Source organism: Anomaloglossus baeobatrachus, chromosome 5, assembly GCF_048569485.1.
Source record: "Anomaloglossus baeobatrachus isolate aAnoBae1 chromosome 5, aAnoBae1.hap1, whole genome shotgun sequence".
NCBI lineage: Eukaryota > Metazoa > Chordata > Amphibia > Anura > Aromobatidae > Anomaloglossus > Anomaloglossus baeobatrachus.
Genome location: NC_134357.1, coordinates 573798127 through 573815548, shown reverse-complemented (window position 1 = coordinate 573815548; position 17422 = coordinate 573798127). Strand labels below are relative to the sequence as shown.

The following is a 17422-nucleotide window of genomic DNA, read 5'->3' as shown; positions in this document are numbered from 1 at the left end:
CCCATTCAGGTCCCTACAATATCGGATCCTCTCAGTGGAGATTTTCTATAGAAGAGAATTCTCCTGATTGCCCCGTGAAGGATGGATATGGACAGGGACAAGATGGCGGAGAGGATATTACACCTCACCCTAGAGATCCTCTTCCGGCTTACTGGAGAGGTGAGAGATTCTGATGACGTCACATTACATCATTCTTATCTATGGGAATAACAGATGGACAGAACTGGAGAGGTGAGGACTCTGGAAATGTCTGGAGTGATATTTATTACTGTGTCTCTCCATAACCAGGATTACACAGTAGTGAAGAAGACCTCTAGTGAGTGCTGTCAGGCCCCTGTGTCTGAGGGATGGGGAAGACCCCTGAGCCCAATCACGGGGCCTCCACCTCACCCCCCGATACATGAGGACATCAATGACCAGAAGATCCTAGAACTCACCTACAAGATGATTGAGCTGCTGACTGGAGAGGTGACACTGCTGGGAATGCTGGGACATTATACAGTAACGCTATGAAGGGATCGGGGGGTGACGGTATCATTGTATGTGTCAGGTTCCTATAAGGTGTCAGGACGTCACCGTCTATTTCTCCATGGAGGAGTGGGAGTATTTAGAAGGACACAAAGATCTGTACAAGGACATCAGGATGGAGTTTCCCCAGCCCCTCACATCACCAGGTAACAGACAGGACTAAATACACACGGCCTATAATTATCTGTATGTAAGGAATGAATTCAGTCCCTGTATGTGTCTCCTTCAGTTCTATCCAGTAAGAGGACAACACCAGAGAGATGTCCCCGTCCTCTTCTCCCACAGGACTGTAAACAAGAAGACCCCGATGTTCCTCAGGATCATCAGGTAGATGGAGAGAGGTTGCTATGAAATCTCCCTATGATGTGTAGACGGCTGTGAAGGTCTTGTGCTCAGTCTTGTTTTATCCTCCAGTATTATATGTGTTATACTTGTGTAATGAGAGTGGTGGAGATGGCAGGATTAGGAGATAAGAGCTTTGATTCCATTTAGTTCTCGTTCACACTACTGTATTTTCAGTTCTGTCCATAAAATAACACAACGTCTCGTCCTCAGACCATTGTTATTGGATGTGGCGGTGCAGATGGGGATTTTCTTTCTCAGTGACAGAATCTGTGTGAGAATAATCCCAGCATCCTCTAGTGCCTTCCGTAAATCGGAGGAGACTCGTCCATTCAGGTCTGTGTCTGCACAAACCATCAGATTCCCACCAGCTCCACCATACAGCAGACATTGTCTTTATCCGGCCATGTGATCCCGGCATTAGAGGCCGTTACATCCTGGGAAGAGAGGATTTACTGTATCTAGAAAGTGTAAAATCTTTCCCTTCTCTGAATATTTCTGCCTCCGGTCACATCCCGTCTGCCGGTATAACGGGCTCCGCACCACAAAACTTACATCCAACTCATCAATTGTGGTGTTTTCTAAGTCACTTTTTTATCTTCTTGTATTAATTAATGTTTTTTGTTCCAGATTCTTCATATTGGTCCAAGTAGATAATGAATTTTGCGCACAATAGAAAGGCTTTGTATTTTTTCCTTTTGACTTGTGTTTGTGACTTTTTAGTGCAAAAAAACCTCATGTTTTCTGGTGACAAGTTTGCACCAAAGTGTTTGGTCTACATAAAATATCTCGGGTGTGGACTGGAGACATACCGTTCCTTGAAAAACTATTCACATCCGGTGAACTTTTCCACATTTTTTCACATTACAGCCACAAACAAATGGATTTTATTGGGGTTTTATGTGATAACAACACAAAGTAGTAAGTAAGTTTATTCTTGTAAAGTATAAAGGAAATTATACATGGATTTCTAAACATTTTAAGAAATATAACTCTGAAAATTGTGATGTGCATTAGTATTCAGCCCCCTGAGTGAATACTTTGCAGGACATCCTTTCACTGCAGTTGCTGCTGCCAGTCTCTTGGGGAATGTGTCTACCAGCTTTGCACATCTACAGGTGACATTTTTGCCCTTTCTACTCTATAAAACCGCTCTATCTCAGGTAAATTGGATGAAGGCGTCTGTTAAGCAATTTTCAATTCTTATGTTTTGCTTTTAAAAATGTCCACTCTTCAATAAAGGCCAAATTTGTGCAGTTTATGACTTATAGTTGTCCTGTGGACAGATTCTCCCCTTGAGCTCTGGATTGCTCCTGCTTTTCCACTGACCATAGGCCTCTTGGCAGCTTCTCTATAATTAGTGCTCTCCTTGCTTGAGATGTTGTTTAGGTGGACGGCCATGTCTTTGTCGTTTTGCAGTTGGGCTATATGTGACAACTCAGCATCTGGAGATTTGTGTGAGGAGTGAACTATTCTTAATTAGGCCAGACATATTGTGCCTTTGATTGCCAAATCAAGAGAAGTTAGCCATTGTTTCATGTCAGACTGACTGGAGCCCTATTGTCTGTTAACCTTCGTCAGGCTGCATAATTTTACAACGTTAACAGCGACCCCTTATCTCGGAAGGGCGTGGAGATATTTTATTGACATTTGGCCAATATATTCTGGACCAAAACTGCAGAGATGTCACGAAATTTCAGCCCTCTACGGCTTTTGGAAAAAAAAAAATTATTGCAATTTTAAAACGGAATAGCTACAATTGTACCTACTTAGCCGGACGAAGGTTAAATGTTGATTGCCTCAGCCTCTTTGACTATGTCAATTAGAGAAATATTATGCAGTCGAATTTAATTGAACCAATGAGAGAACAGCCATCTCCCACCAATCCTGTAAGATACAATACTCTGAAATGAGAACTGAGGGTATAAAAAGGACTTTGCTCCTCTTTCCACATTCATTTTGCAGGACTTCAGCCTAAAATCCACATTTTTAGCTGCAAGATCACAGATCTGCTTCGCTGCTCAATGCTGAGCCCACAATTGTGCCTGGAGAACCCAGGTGAGGACAATTCAGTTGCCTGGCTACATATTTTGCTGTGCTCAGTCATCTTTCTAAGCTTGCCGCTAACTCCTCTCAGTGGGTGCTCATCAAAAGCGAGGCGCTGCTGACTGGGATAGTTGGCCCAGAAAGCCCCGAAGTCGCAAAGATTCTAATCCCTCGCGAGCCAACGGATGGGTGAGATTCTGTCGCTTGTACCATCTTGTGATCTTTCTGGAAATGTACAATATGATTTTTCCTGTTGGTGAACCAGTAACATCCTTCCAAGGTGTGGTTCCCTCACCCTGTGTTGTCTGAGTAGTGCTCTGCCCACAAGGAAGGAGTATGGACGTTCAGTGGGATGAGCCCTCGTCAGAATGGTCTTTCTGAAGACAGCCAGGCCAGCGGACGACCGTACCCACTGACCCTCATGTCTCCACACTATACTCCTGCTATTTTTGGATGATGGATTGAAAAGTTCTTAGAGAGATGTTGAGAGCTTTGGCTATTTTTTTTATAACTGAGCCCTGCTTTACTTATCTCCACAACTTTATCCCTGACCTGTCTGGTGTGTTCCTTGGTTTTAAAGATGCTATTTGATCCCTAATGTTCTGAAACAAAACTTGTGAAACCTTCACAAAACAGCTGTAGTTATACTGAGAATAAATTATACAGGTGACTCAATTTACTAATTATGTGACTTCTGGAGGCAATTGGTCACTCAGGGACATCATACTACAAGGGGCTTAATACAAATGCACATCACAATATTAAGATTTATATTTTTAAATATTTAGAAAGCCATCTATCATTTCCTTTACACTTCACAAATACTTGTTACCTAATGCTGGTATATCACATAAAATCACAAAATGCATTTACATTTGTAGGTATGACGCTAAAATAAGTGGAAACGTTCCGGGGGTGTGAATACCTTTACAAAGGGCATAATTCCTTCATGACTCTAAAAATATTAGACTAGTTCCCTGGATCAATGTCCCATCACAAAATCTAGTACTGATAACCTGCAATAATATATGGTACTTTTTATGGAAGGCATCCAAGCCCGTCTTGAATTTTTGTAGTCTATCAACATTTATCACATCGTGCGTCAGAGAGTTCCATATTATCCCTGCTCTTACAGTAAAGAATCATCATCTGTGATTATGATTGAACCTCCTTGTCATCATTGCAGGCCTCAGTTGTAAAAAGCTCATTAGAAATATCTCAGTAATGCCCTTGATAGACTTGTACATTGTAATAAAATCGCCCCATAGACTTTGTGTTTCCAGAATGAATAACCCCAGGCTTGCTAACTTGTCCTCCTATTGCAGACCTTCCATTCCTTTAAGGCCATGTGCGCACGTTGCGTAAATACATGCTTTTACGCTGCGTTCTGCACCGCAGCGTAAAAGCATGCGTCCTGCGTCCCCAGCACAATCTACATAGATTGTGCAAATTCCATCCGCACATTGCTTTTTAGAACGCAGCGTTTTGCATGCTGTCAAAACGCTGCGTTCTAAAAAGTAACATGTCAATTGTTTTGTGCGTTCTGGATGCTTTCTCCTCTCTGTCTATGGCCTCTGCCACACTCATGTGAAAATCACGCACGTGCCGAGAGACACGTATTTCCCCTGCGTGTTGCATGCAGGTAAGTACGTGTCTCTGGTACGTGCGGGCCACGTGTGTTCTACGTGTGCTATCCGCGATAGCACACGTAGAACCGGTAATTTACATACTCACGTGGTCCTTCCTGCTGTCCGCGCTGCTGTCTGTGGTGCTGATCTTCGGCTCCAGCCCTCCCGTCTCCCCGCTACTGCTGCTGCCAGGCAGTGAAGTGAATATTAAATGAGAATAATGAGCGGCGGTCGGCAGCAAGTGGCAGCAGAGGCAGGAGGGCTGGAGAAGGTGAGTAAATGTTTTGGTTTTTTTTTTCACTGACACGTGTTTTTTCTCCGGCGCGTGTCACACGGGACTGCATCCACACTACACCCATGTGGTACAGGTGCGGGCCGTGTGACACCCGCGCTGCCGGAGAAAACACTGACATGTCAGCGTGTAGAAAAACGCACACACGTACAAACGCACACGGACACACGTTCCGTGCGGTTTTACGTGTGTGTGCCTGCTACCATAGGGTAGCATTGGTGTACGTGTCTCCGTGCCGCCGGTACGTGCAAAAAATGGCAAACACGTACCGGCGGCACGGATGTGTGTCGCTGGCCTATGGGAGAGGCAGCATCCAGAACACACAAATTCTGCAGGAATTCTGAAGACACCAAACTTTCAGAACGCAGATTTTCAGCTGCGTTCTGAATCGCACAAGCAGTGACTTTACGCTGCGGTGCAGAACGCACTTACGTGCGCACATGGCCTAATGGTCGCTCTTCTCTGCACCCGCTCTAGTTCAGTTATGTCCTCCTCATTCACTGGAGCCCGAAATTGTGCAGAATATTGTAAGTGTGGCCGCACTAGTGACTTGTATAGAGGCAAAACTGTTCTTGTCCGGAGCATCTGTGCCTCGTTCACTGCATCTTATTATTTTATCTGCCTTTGTCAGCAGCTTCCTCGCACTGGTTGGTTTTCTCGTCTACCCACACACCCACGTCTTTTTCATTGTCATTATTATGCAGAAATTTTGGAAATATTTAAAAAAAATTGCAGTTTAAAAATCAGACAAAAAAATCTGGAAAGCTAAAAACCTGCAAACATACAAAAAAAAACAAAAACAAGCAAACAGATGAATATTATAAAATAGTCATGAGCTATACATGTAAAGTAAAAGCTGCTTCTTAATATTATTGGATCAAGAATCTTCATTTCGGTTTCTGCAGCCCAAAACCAGCAACTGTTTTTGTAACGCCCTGGACTATTCGGGTCGTCACAGGGTACTGCACAAACTGCCCTCCCGTGCAGTATTCAACCCCCATGGTTCAGGGAACCTAACCTGCAGTACTGCTTCCACCAGCATTCACAAATCCTACAAACATCTTGCACCACACCTGTCAGGCACACCAGTGGACTGCTTAAGCAGGAATAGGGCCGCCCACCTAGGGGTCAAGCAGGGAGGTGGGAGGTGTCAGTTCAGTCGAGTAGTAACCCTCGAGCTGTGAGGAGCTCTGAGGAAGCTGGGAGTTGGAGCTCCCAGGGAAGAAGCAGACTGGGTCGCAGACGGTGGTCTGGACCTAGAGGAGTAGGATCTCGGTCGCAGGGGATTAAGGCTAGGTGCCTAGAACCCGTCGAGGAGGACTGCCAGCAGCCTGGTCTTATCACCGGTCCAGGACCGAAGGCACGGTGAGGTACACGGACCTTAAGTCGAGGAGAAGCGTCAGACAACCCGGCAATTAACCTGAGGAGAACGGGGCCTTTATGGACTGTTCCCACCCAGCTCAGAGATTGGGGGCACTAGCGCAACGAGGGACATAGGGCTTTCCTAGTAAGCGGCCCACTGAAATCCCAAGCGTGAGCCCCTGAGAGCAGGCTCCCTCACTTAGCCACAGTGGGGAGTGGGGCCCGGCAAGCGCCAAGCTACCGGGCCACAACGGACTTTCTAAATTTGTGCCAGGAGCCAGGTCACGGACCACCAGGCAGTGTTGCAGGGGACGGGACCCAGACGAGCTCCCCTCGAGAGGCAACGGCAGTCAGAGACTTGGTTTACCCTGTTGTCAGCATCAGCTTCATTGCTGAATGAGTACCCGACTGACCCCCGCACTGCAACCCCATAACCACTATCCAGAGTCCCGAGGCCTACCCCCCCCTAAACGTGGAGGGCAACGTCACCTTGCTGCCCAGCTGCCCAATTCCATCACCTCGGGTACTCCCAACGGCAGCGGCGGTACTCCCAATTACCGTACACCATGGGTGGCATCACAAACTATACCAATGCCCTGTAAATATCCTCCTTTCACATTTGAGTGTGGCCCGGCCCCTGGGTCAGGAGACCCGCGAGCCACGAGTAATCACCAACCCCCGGATCCGAGCAGTTTGATCCGCTGCAGGGGCGGCACACCTCCTTCATGCCATATATGTTAGCGTTATTTCTGCCGCCAGTGATCGGATATAAAGTCTCCAGTAATTATAATACTGTACAGGATTCTTTATGATGTCACATCAGGGCCGGATTATAGGCGGGGCAGGCGGGGCTCCAGCCCCAGGGACCCCACCACAAGAGCTTCTGAGGGGGCCCCCACCACTATCAGTGTGGCCGCCATTTTATTAAAGCCGCAGTGTTGAGGACCGCACTGTGCCTTTAAATATTTTCAATCCCGGCCGTCACTGTGCTGCAGACATGCCCACTGCATGCTGTGTGGGCTGCGTCTGCAAGGATGACGTCACCGCGCGCCTGATGCTGCTTCTTCGTGCCGTAGAGGAGCTTGTGCGAGGACTGGAGCAGAGGACTCAGTGGGTGACGGTGAGTGTGACGTCATCCATCATGGTGCCGGGCAGGAGGTTGCAGTGAGGAGGGAGCAGGACGGGATTCCATAGTGTTAGCAGCAGCTCTGCCCGGGATCAGTGTGAGTTATTGCAGGAGTGTGAACTGCTGCAGATCAGGTCGGGCTGTCAGTGTCGGGTCATAAGCCTCATCCCTCCCCTGCAATAACTCACACTGAGCTCCAGCACAAACATCACTAGACAGATGATGATGACACACTGATCACATCTGAGCCTGCAGCACACATTACACTATATGGCCCATATTACATATAGGATATGTTAGGTGCTGTAGGCCCAGGTGTGATCAATGCAGGACATTGTACATCTGTGTACATGGTATACCATATCCAGTGTACAGAGCAGTGTGATATACTGTGTACATGGTATACTACATCCAGTGTACAGAGCAGTGTGATATAATGTGTACATGGTATACCACATCGAGTGTGTAAAACCACAAAATAATAGAAATTCGAGGTAGGATGACCAGAAAACCACATGAACTAAACCTCAAAATAAATATCTTTATTAATAATATTGCTTTAAAATATAGACACCAAATGTCTTCCAGACAACAATAAACAAATACAAAGTGAGTGAAGCTTAGTTGAAAAATAGAAAGACGTGAGGGATTGAGTAATAGATCAGTGAAAGGTATCGGGTTTCAAAGAACCTAGGCTATATCTCCAAATAACCCTTCCTACCAGCGGAGGGTGTCATAATGTTTAGGACCCCCCCCCGCTCCAGATGGCTGGCCCTCACTCTCCCTATTTTCTACCGGCTTGTGTCCACCACCAACAACCAGGTGCAGAGTGTATATAAAGACAAACTACATGTAATACACAATAGCGTTAAATGTAGGTTTTTTCACTGAATAAATATTCAATCTGAAAACTTGATATTTGTTAGAAGGGAGCGACAGGGTCTGCCACGCAGGCTCCTGCAGCTCCTCCCGACGCGTTTCCCCCCCTTCTAACGCAATGAAAGGGGGTTCATCAGGGGTAGAAGACACCTGTAAGAAAGACAGACATGTGTCACTATTCAAATTCAGGAATATTATGCTTCCTTGAACCAAAGTGTGCAGCGAAGATGACTTACTTAAAAAATGGTTAAAGCCAGTGACTCAATAAGTCTTCTGACCAGGATAGGTGCGACAGGTATTACTGTATCCTTTTTCACAAGATCCCCTATTATTCCATCAAGATAAGTGGACTTATAAGAGGGGTTATGTCTTTGGACTTACTGCAGAGCAAAAAGATTGAAGAGGAAAAAGTCCCTTAGGGCAACATACAGATTGCACAGAGTCACTATGACAAGGATGGTAATAAACACACAGCAAGAACCTGATTTCTCCTCAGTACGCCATGGCCCAATGGATGTGTATTGGTCTCCAATTTACATGAAAAGAGAACCCTGTTTCCGCCACTTTTTATGCGATCCCTAAGATCCATAAGGGGCTACACCCACTGAGGGGCCGTCCTATTGTTTCAGGAATTGACGCCATCGCCCAGAATTCCAGCATATACTTGGACACGATCCTGCGCCCCTTTGTTACTAGCTTGCCTTCATACATAAGGGACACTAGTGATCTCATATCCAAGTTAGAGGGCATTGTATTAGAACCAGATACCATACTAGCATCTATTGATGTAGAGCAGCTCTACAGTAGTATCCCTCATGACAAAGGGTTGGAGGTGGTGCAATTCTTCCTCTCCACGCGCAGAAACCAATGCCGTGAGCATAGCAGATTTATTACCAACTTGCTACGTTTCATTTTGACACACAACTACTTCTCTTTTGACGGCAAGATATACCACCAGCTCAGGGGCACGGCGATGGGGAGCCCTTGTGCTCCCACATACGCCAACATGTTCCTGGGCTGGTGGGAGGATACCCACATGTTCGTGGACGTGGATGTCATCTTTTCCCCCCATATACAATTTTGGGGGCGTTATATAGATGACATCCTCGTCCTCTGGACAGGGGGCGAGTCATTGTTTGTGCAATTTTTGGACAAATTGAACTCAAACAACATCGGTCTGAGATTCACCTTCGAGATGAGCTTCAATTCCTTGGCATTCCTAGATTTGAAAATCACTAGAGACTTGGAAGGGAATTTAGCCACAACCATTTATAGAAAGCCTACAGCCACGAATAGTCTCCTGAGGTGGGAGAGCTACCACCCAGCACCCCTCAGGAGGGGTATCCCTAAGGGACAGTTTCTTCGATTAAGAAGAAACTGTTCCTCCCTTAGTGATTTTGAAGGTCAGGCACAAGAGATGAAAAGACGTTTCCAGCAGAGAGGTTACCCACCAAGGGTTATTGAACCTGCGTATAAACATGCGCAGTCTCAGTCAAGGAGGGAATTACTCAGGCCAAAAGAAAAACTGGGTAACAATGAGACCACAAGACTAGGTTCTTTGAAACCCGATACCTTTCACTGATCTATTACTCAATCCCTCACATCTTTCTATTTTTCAACTAAGCTTCACTCACTTTGTATTTGTTTATTGTTGTCTGGAAGACATTTGGTGTCTATATTTTAAAGCAATATTATTAATAAAGATATTTATTTTGAGGTTTAGTTCATGTGGTTTTCTATACCACATCGAGTGTACATAGTAGTGTGATATAATGTGTACATGGTATACCACATCGAGTGTACAGAGCAGTGTGATATACTGTGTACATGGTATACCACATCCAGTGTACAAAGCAGTGTGATATACTGTGTACATGGTAACCACATCCAGTGTACAGAGCAGTGTGATATACTGTGTACATGGTATACCACATCCAGTGTACATAGTAGTGTGATATACTGTGTACACACGTCAGATGGTATATAATAATGTGTATATTGTATAACATCTGGTGTCTGTATCACAGTAAACCCGGTACTATGTGAGGATGCCTAACACTATCTGGGTCTGCACTGTGCTATATACTGGCTGTATACTATATGAGGGTGACTAATACTATCTGTCTCTGCACTGTGCTATATAGGGGCTGTGTACTACGTGAATGTGCTTAATATTATCTGGTCTGCTCTGTGCTGTATAGGGGCTGTGTACTATGTGAGGATGCCTAATGCTATCTGGCTCTCCACTGTGCTATATAGGGGCTGTGTACTATGTGAGGATGCCTAATGCTATCTGGCTCTGCACTGTGCTATATAGGGGCTGTGTACTACGTGAGGATGCCTAATGCTATCTGGGTCTGAACTGTGCTATATAGGGGCTGTGTACTACATGAGGGTGCCTAATGCTATATGGGTCTGCATTGTGCTACAGTGCCTACAAGTAGTATTCAACCCCCTGCAGATTTAGCAGGTTTGATAAGATGCAAATAAGTTAGAGCCTGCAAACTTCAAACAAGAGCAGGATTTATTGACAGATGCATAAATCTTACAAACCAACAAGTTATGTTGCTCAGTTAAATTTTAATAAATTTTCAACATAAAAGTGTGGGTCAATTATTATTCAACCCCTAGGTTTAATATTTTGTGGAATAACCCTTGTTTGCAATTACAGCTAATAATCGTCTTTTATAAGACCTGATCAGGCCGGCACAGGTCTCTGGAGTTATCTTGGCCCACTCCTCCATGCAGATCTTCTCCAAGTTATCTAGGTTCTTTGGGTGTCTCATGTGGACTTTAATCTTGAGCTCCTTCCACAAGTTTTCAATTGGGTTAAGGTCAGGACTGACTAGGCCACTGCAACACTTTGATTTTTTTTCCCTCTTGAACCAGACCTTGGTTTTCTTGGCTGTGTGCTTTGGGTCGTTGTCTTGTTGGAAGATGAAATGACAACCCATCTTAAGATCCTTGATGGAGGAGTGGAGGTTCTTGGCCAAAATCTCCAGGTAGGCCGTGCTATCCATCTTTCCATGGATGCGGACCAGATGGCCAAGCCCCTTGGCTGAGAAACAGCCCCACAGCATGATGCTGCCACCACCATGCTTGACTGTAGGGATGGTATTCTTGGGGTCGTATGCAGTGCCATCCAGTCTCCAAACGTCACGTGTGTGGTTGGCACCAAAGATCTCGATCTTGGTCTCATCAGACCAGAGAACCTTGAACCAGTCTGTCTCAGAGTCCTCCAAGTGATCATGAGCAAACTGTAGACGAGCCTTGACATGACGCTTTGAAAGTAAAGGTACCTTACGGGCTCGTCTGGAACGGAGACCATTGCGGTGGAGTACGTTACTTATGGTATTGACTGAAACCAATGTCCCCACTGCCATGAGATCTTCCCGGAGCTCCTTCCTTGTTGTCCTTGGGTTAGCCTTGACTCTTCGGACAAGCCTGGCCTCGGCACGGGTGGAAACTTTCAAAGGCTGTCCAGGCCGTGGAAGGCTAACAGTAGTTCCATAAGCCTTCCACTTCCGGATGATGCTCCCAACAGTGGAGACAGGTAGGCCCAACTCCTTGGAAAGGGTTTTGTACCCCTTGCCAGCCTTGTGACCCTCCACGATCTTGTCTCTGATGGCCTTGGAATGCTCCTTTGTCTTTCCCATGTTGACCAAGTATGAGTGCTGCTCACAAGTTTGGGGAGGGTCTTAATTAGCCAGAAAAGGCTGGAAAAAGAGATAATTAATCCAAACATGTGAAGCTCATTGTTCTTTGTGCCTGAAATACTTCTTAATACTTTAGGGGAACCAAACAGAATTCTGGTGGATTGAGGGGTTGAATAATAAATGACCCTCTGAATAAACTTTTCACAATTTAAAAAAAAAAAAAAGAAATAACATTCTTTTTTGCTGCAGTGCATTTCACACTTCCAGGCAGATCTACAGTCCAAATGTCACAATGCCAAGTTAATTCCGAATGTGTAAACCTGCTAAATCTGCAGGGGGTTGAATACTACTTGTAGGCACTGTATATGGGGGCTGTATATGACATGAAGGTTCCTACTGCTATATGGGTCTGCATTGTACTATATGGGGGCTGCTTAATGTAATATGGGGGCTGCATAGTGCCATATGGGAGCTGCCTAATGCTACATGGGGGCTACATAATACTATATGGAGGACTATGGGAGCTTCATAACACTATATGGAGGAATATGGGGGCTTTATACTACTATTCCCCCAGAGTTGTATGTCCCCTCCATCCCAGAGCTGTATACCCCCAGAGCTGCATGTCACCCCCCCACCTCAGAGATGTTTGTCCCCCCCACCTCAGAACCACTGCCCCCCATTGATATATACCCCTTTCCTCAGTAATATGTATGCCCCTCAGTAATGTGTATGTCCCCAGCCTCTCTTGTAATGTATATACAGTGTTAGTGTGCTCTGTGTGGCCATGTCTGTTAGTGACTGCCACCAATCAGCGTGGCACAGACACATGCCCAGGAGGAGCTGGATGGAGACAAGGGGGGAGGTGAATGAGACTGTTGCCGGCTTCCCAATATTAGAAATATATATAAATATTTAAAAATGTGTCTGTGTGTGCATGTATCATGTGTATCTATGTATGTCAGTGTATATGACTGTGTCTAGATTTATGTCTGTTTATATGTTTTTGTGAATTTCTCTTTAAATATATATGTGTACGTATGCCTGTATGTGTCCGTATCTGTGCATGTCTATGTGTGGATGGGGCCCACTGAGACTCTTTCGCCCAGGGCCCACAAAAACCTGGAGCCGGCCCTGCGTGTACCAGTCATGTATTCTCCTGTACACTGTATATGGAGGGCACAGTATGCTGAGGAGGGGGAATGTGAGATGGAGGTACCATGTAGTGACTGGATAGTGAAGGAGGTAGGCAGTATAGTGAAGGGGCAGCATGGTGGCCAGTGTGAGAGCACAGTATGGAGGGCACAGTATGCTGAAGAGGGGGAATGAGAGACCGAGGTGCAGTAAACAGAAGGGGCAGTATGGTGGCCAGTGTGAGGGTACAGTATGCTGAGGAGTGGGAATATGAGATGGAGGTACAGTATAGTGACTGGATAGTGAAGGAGGTGGGCAGTATAGAGAAGGAGCAATATGGTGGCCAGTGTGAGGGCACAGTATGGAGGACACAGTATGCTGAAAAGGGGGATAGTGAGACGGAGGTACAGTATAGTGACTGGATAATGAAGCAGGTAGGCAGTATAGAGAAGGGGCAGCATAGTGGCCAGGGTGAGGACACAGTATGCTGAGGAGGTGGAATGTGAGACTGAGGTGCAGTGTAGAGAAGGGGCAGCATGGTGGCCAGTGTGAGGGCACAGTATGGAGGACACAGTATGCTGAGGAGGGGAATGCAAGACTGAGGTGCAGTATAGTGACTGGATAGTGAAGGAGACAGGCAGTATAGAGAAGGGGCAGCATGGTGGCCAGTGTGAGGGCACAGTATGCTGAGGAGGGGGAATGTGAGGCAGAGATACAGTATAGTGACTATATAGTGAAGGAGGTAGGCAGTATAGAGAAGGGGCAGCATGGTGGCCAGTGTGAGGGCACAGTATGCTGAGCTGGGGGAATGTGAGACGGAGGTAAAGTGTAGTGACTGGATAGTGATAGGGCGGCACGGTGACTAAGTGGTTAGCACTGTAGTCTTGCAGCAATGGGGTCCTGGGTTCAAATCCCACCAAGGACATCATCTGCAAGGAGTTTGTATGTTCTCCCCGTGTTTGCGTGGGTTTCCCCCGGGTACTCCGGTTTCCTGACACGCTCCAAAAACATACAGATAGGGACTTTAGATTGTGAGCCCCAATGGGACAGTGTTTCTGATGTATGTAAAGCGCTGCGGAATATGTTAGCGCTATATAAAAATAAAGATTTCATTTCATTTCATAGTGAAGAAGGTAGGCAGTATAGAGAAGGGGCAGCCTGGTGGCCAGTGTGAGGGCACAGTATGGAGGGCACAGTATGGAGGGCACAGTATGCTGAGAAGGGGGAATGTGAGACTGAGGTGCTGTATTTATATCTTAATGCTACAGTTCGTGCTCTACTGTTATGGCTAAAAATGTTAACGTTATTGGGCCCCCACCAACCTTAATCTGGCCCTGTGTCACATCATCATCTTCTCCCCATTTAGTTCCCTACAATATCGGATCCTCTCAGTGGAGATCTTCTATATAAGAGAATTCTCCTAATTGACCCATCAAGGATGGATGTGGACAGGGACAAGATGGTGCAGAGGATATTACACCTCACCCTAGAGATCCTCTTCCGGCTTACTGGAGAGGTGAGAGATTCTAATGACGTCACATTACATCATTCTTATCTATGGGAATAACAGATGGACAGAACTGGAGAGGTGAGGACTCTGGAAATGTCTGGAGTGAGATTTATTACTGTGTGTCTCCATAACCAGGATTACACAGTAGTGAAGAAGACCTCTAGTGAGCGCTGTCAGGCCCCTGTGTCTGAGGGATGGGGAATACCCCTGAGCCCAATGAGCCCAATCACGGGGCCTCCACTTCACACCCCGATACATGAGGACATCAATGACCAGAAGATCCTAGAACTCACCTACAAGATGATTGAGCTGCTGACTGGAGAGGTGACACTGCTGGGAATGCTGGGACATTATACAGTAATGTAATTTAACTTTATGAAGGGATCGGTGGGTGACCGTATCATTGTATGTGTCAGGTTCCTATAAGGTGTCAGGACGTCACCGTCTATTTCTCGATGGAGGAGTGGGAGTATTTAGAAGGACACAAAGATCTGTACAAGGACGGCATGATGGTGGTTCCCCAGCCCCTCACATCACCAGGTAATAGACAGGACTAAATACACATGGCCTATAATTATCTGTATGTAAGGAATGAATTCAGTCCCTGTATGTGTCTCCTCCAGTTCTATCCAGTAAGACGACAACACCAGAGAGATGTCCCCGTCCTCTTCTCCCACAGGACTGTAAACAAGAAGATCCCGATGTTCCTCAGGATGTGTTTCCTCCAGCTCTATCCAGTAAGAGTTATCTACTCATGTACTCTCTGCACTAATTTTGTGTTTACATTTTTAGACTTTCTGCTCTGTTTTTTTTTTCAGCTGTGTTTTCTTTGCTTCTGCTTCTTCTGCTGTTTGTTTCTAGTCCCTTCTCTATGTTGTTATTAGGGCAACTCAAAGACCTGCAGAGGGTTCATGAACACCCAGTTTCCCTAAAAATAAGCCCTAGTTACAGTCAGGGCCAGCGTTGGGAGGAGTGAAACTGTGCAATTTCTCAGGAACCCCAGTCTCTTAGGGTTTCCATCAGTTGTATTCTAAGGTTGATTGTTTAAGGACCTTTTATGAAGTCATGTGACATGATGTATCCAAAGGTCTTTTAATTCTAGGAGTCTAAAAGAACTGACCAGGACACAGGCTGGCATGCAGGACTGGTATTAGGGGAAAGGGTTGAGCAAACTGGTCAATTACACAGGGCCCCCATTCTCCTAGCGGCTAAAGTGTTTATATGCCAATTATAGGACTGCTTAAGAACCTTTTTGACATCACCTCATGTCACCCAAGGTCTCTTAATTGCAGGAGTCTAAAGCTGAAGAGGAGACAGGCTGGTTGTGTGTGTGTGTGTGTGTGTGTGTGTGTGTGTGTATGTAGATAGCTGAATAATAGAAAAAAAAAGTTACAGCCGCACACTTAAATACCAAATTTTTAAACTACCAAAAAATATCTAATAAAATTATTGCTTTAGAGAATGTGAATGGGTGCAAAAAAAAGGCATATCATTCTACTTTATCTACCTATGCTAGCGGGGTCTCTATGTTGGTTCCTAGATCCGCCCAATATGAAGTAGTGGAGACATGGATAGACAGAGAGGGACAATATGTAATGGTGATCTGTAAGTTGCATGGACAATTACTATGCATTACTGCTATGTATGTTCCGCCGCCTTACACTAATGCCAAAATTATAGAGGTGAGAGAGCGCTCGGCTAAATGGGGGAATTTGCCATTCTTGTTGGTCGGTGACTTTAATAATGTCATAAGATGCATATTGGGACAGGAGCAAAAAATCACGGGAGACGCGAAGTGATCTAGCGACAGCGTTTGGTACCTTTATCCAAGAATTGGGGTTGGTAGACGTTTGGAGGATAAGAAATTTGGGGGTGACCTGTTTTTCCTGTCACTCTCCGACCCTTGGTATGCTTTCACGTATAGACCTGGCCTTGGGAAATGATCTGATGGATTCTGGGATTGCGCATATTGAATATTTGACTAGAGTAATATCGGATCATAGTCCAATCCTGGTATCTATTAAAAAAACGAGGAATGGGGGAGAGGCTAACAAGAGAATGGAAGTAAAGGCTGCTTTACACCAGGCAATCTATCGTGCGATAGATCGTCGGGGTCACGGTTTTTGTGACGCACATCCGGCATCGCTGGCGATGCCGGCCTGTGTGACACCTCCTAGCGACGCAGTATCGTTCACAAATCGTGAGTCGGGTACTGCTCGTTAGGTTCCATAATATGGTTTACTTTAGTTGACCATCGTTTCCGTGGTAGCACACGTCGCTCCGTGTGACACCACGGGAACGATGAGCAGCTCACCTGCCTCCCGCGGCCGCCGCCGTCTCTATGTGGAAGGAAGGAGGTGGGCGGGATGTTTACGTCCCGCTCATCTCCGCCCCTCCGCTTCTATTGGCCGGCGCCCGTGTGACGTCGCTGTGACGCCGAACGTCCCTCCCACTCCAGGAAGTGGACGTTCGCCGCCCACAGCGAGGTCGCACGAGAGGTAAGTATGTGTGACGGGGTTTACTAACTTTGTGCGACATGGGCAGCGATTTGCCCGTGACGCAAAAAGGACGGGGGCGGGTACGATCGATTGTGAAATCGCACAATCGGTCGTACCGTGTAAAGCAGGCTTTACACCCGGTTTGGTTAAATAGTATTGACATGGATGGTATATCTAGTGAGATGCTGGAATATTTTACCCTTAAGGCCCTGTCACACACACATAAATCTGTGGTTGCAGTGAAATTGTGGACAATCAGTGCCAGGTTTGTGGCTGTGTACAAATGGAACAATATGTCCATGATTTCACTGCAACCACAGAGCTGCCAAAGGTTTATCTGTGTGTGTGTGTGTGACAGGGCCTTAAATAGAAGTAGTGCGGATCCTTTGGTAGTTTGGGACGCCATGAAGGCATACCTTAG

At 46.1% G+C, this 17422-nt stretch overlaps 1 protein-coding gene across 1 annotated transcript; it reads left to right on the top strand.

The window, feature by feature from the left end:
• Positions 1-297: 297 nt before the first annotated feature.
• LOC142312417 (uncharacterized) lies at positions 298-15469 on the top strand. Its single transcript, XM_075351357.1, has 6 exons — positions 298-674; positions 758-855; positions 14360-14509; positions 14639-14827; positions 14920-15043; positions 15127-15469. The coding sequence occupies exons 1-6, from the start codon at positions 542-544 to the stop codon at positions 15273-15275; spliced, it is 843 nt and encodes a 280-aa protein (XP_075207472.1). The 5' UTR covers positions 298-541; the 3' UTR covers positions 15276-15469.
• Positions 15470-17422: the final 1953 nt, after the last annotated feature.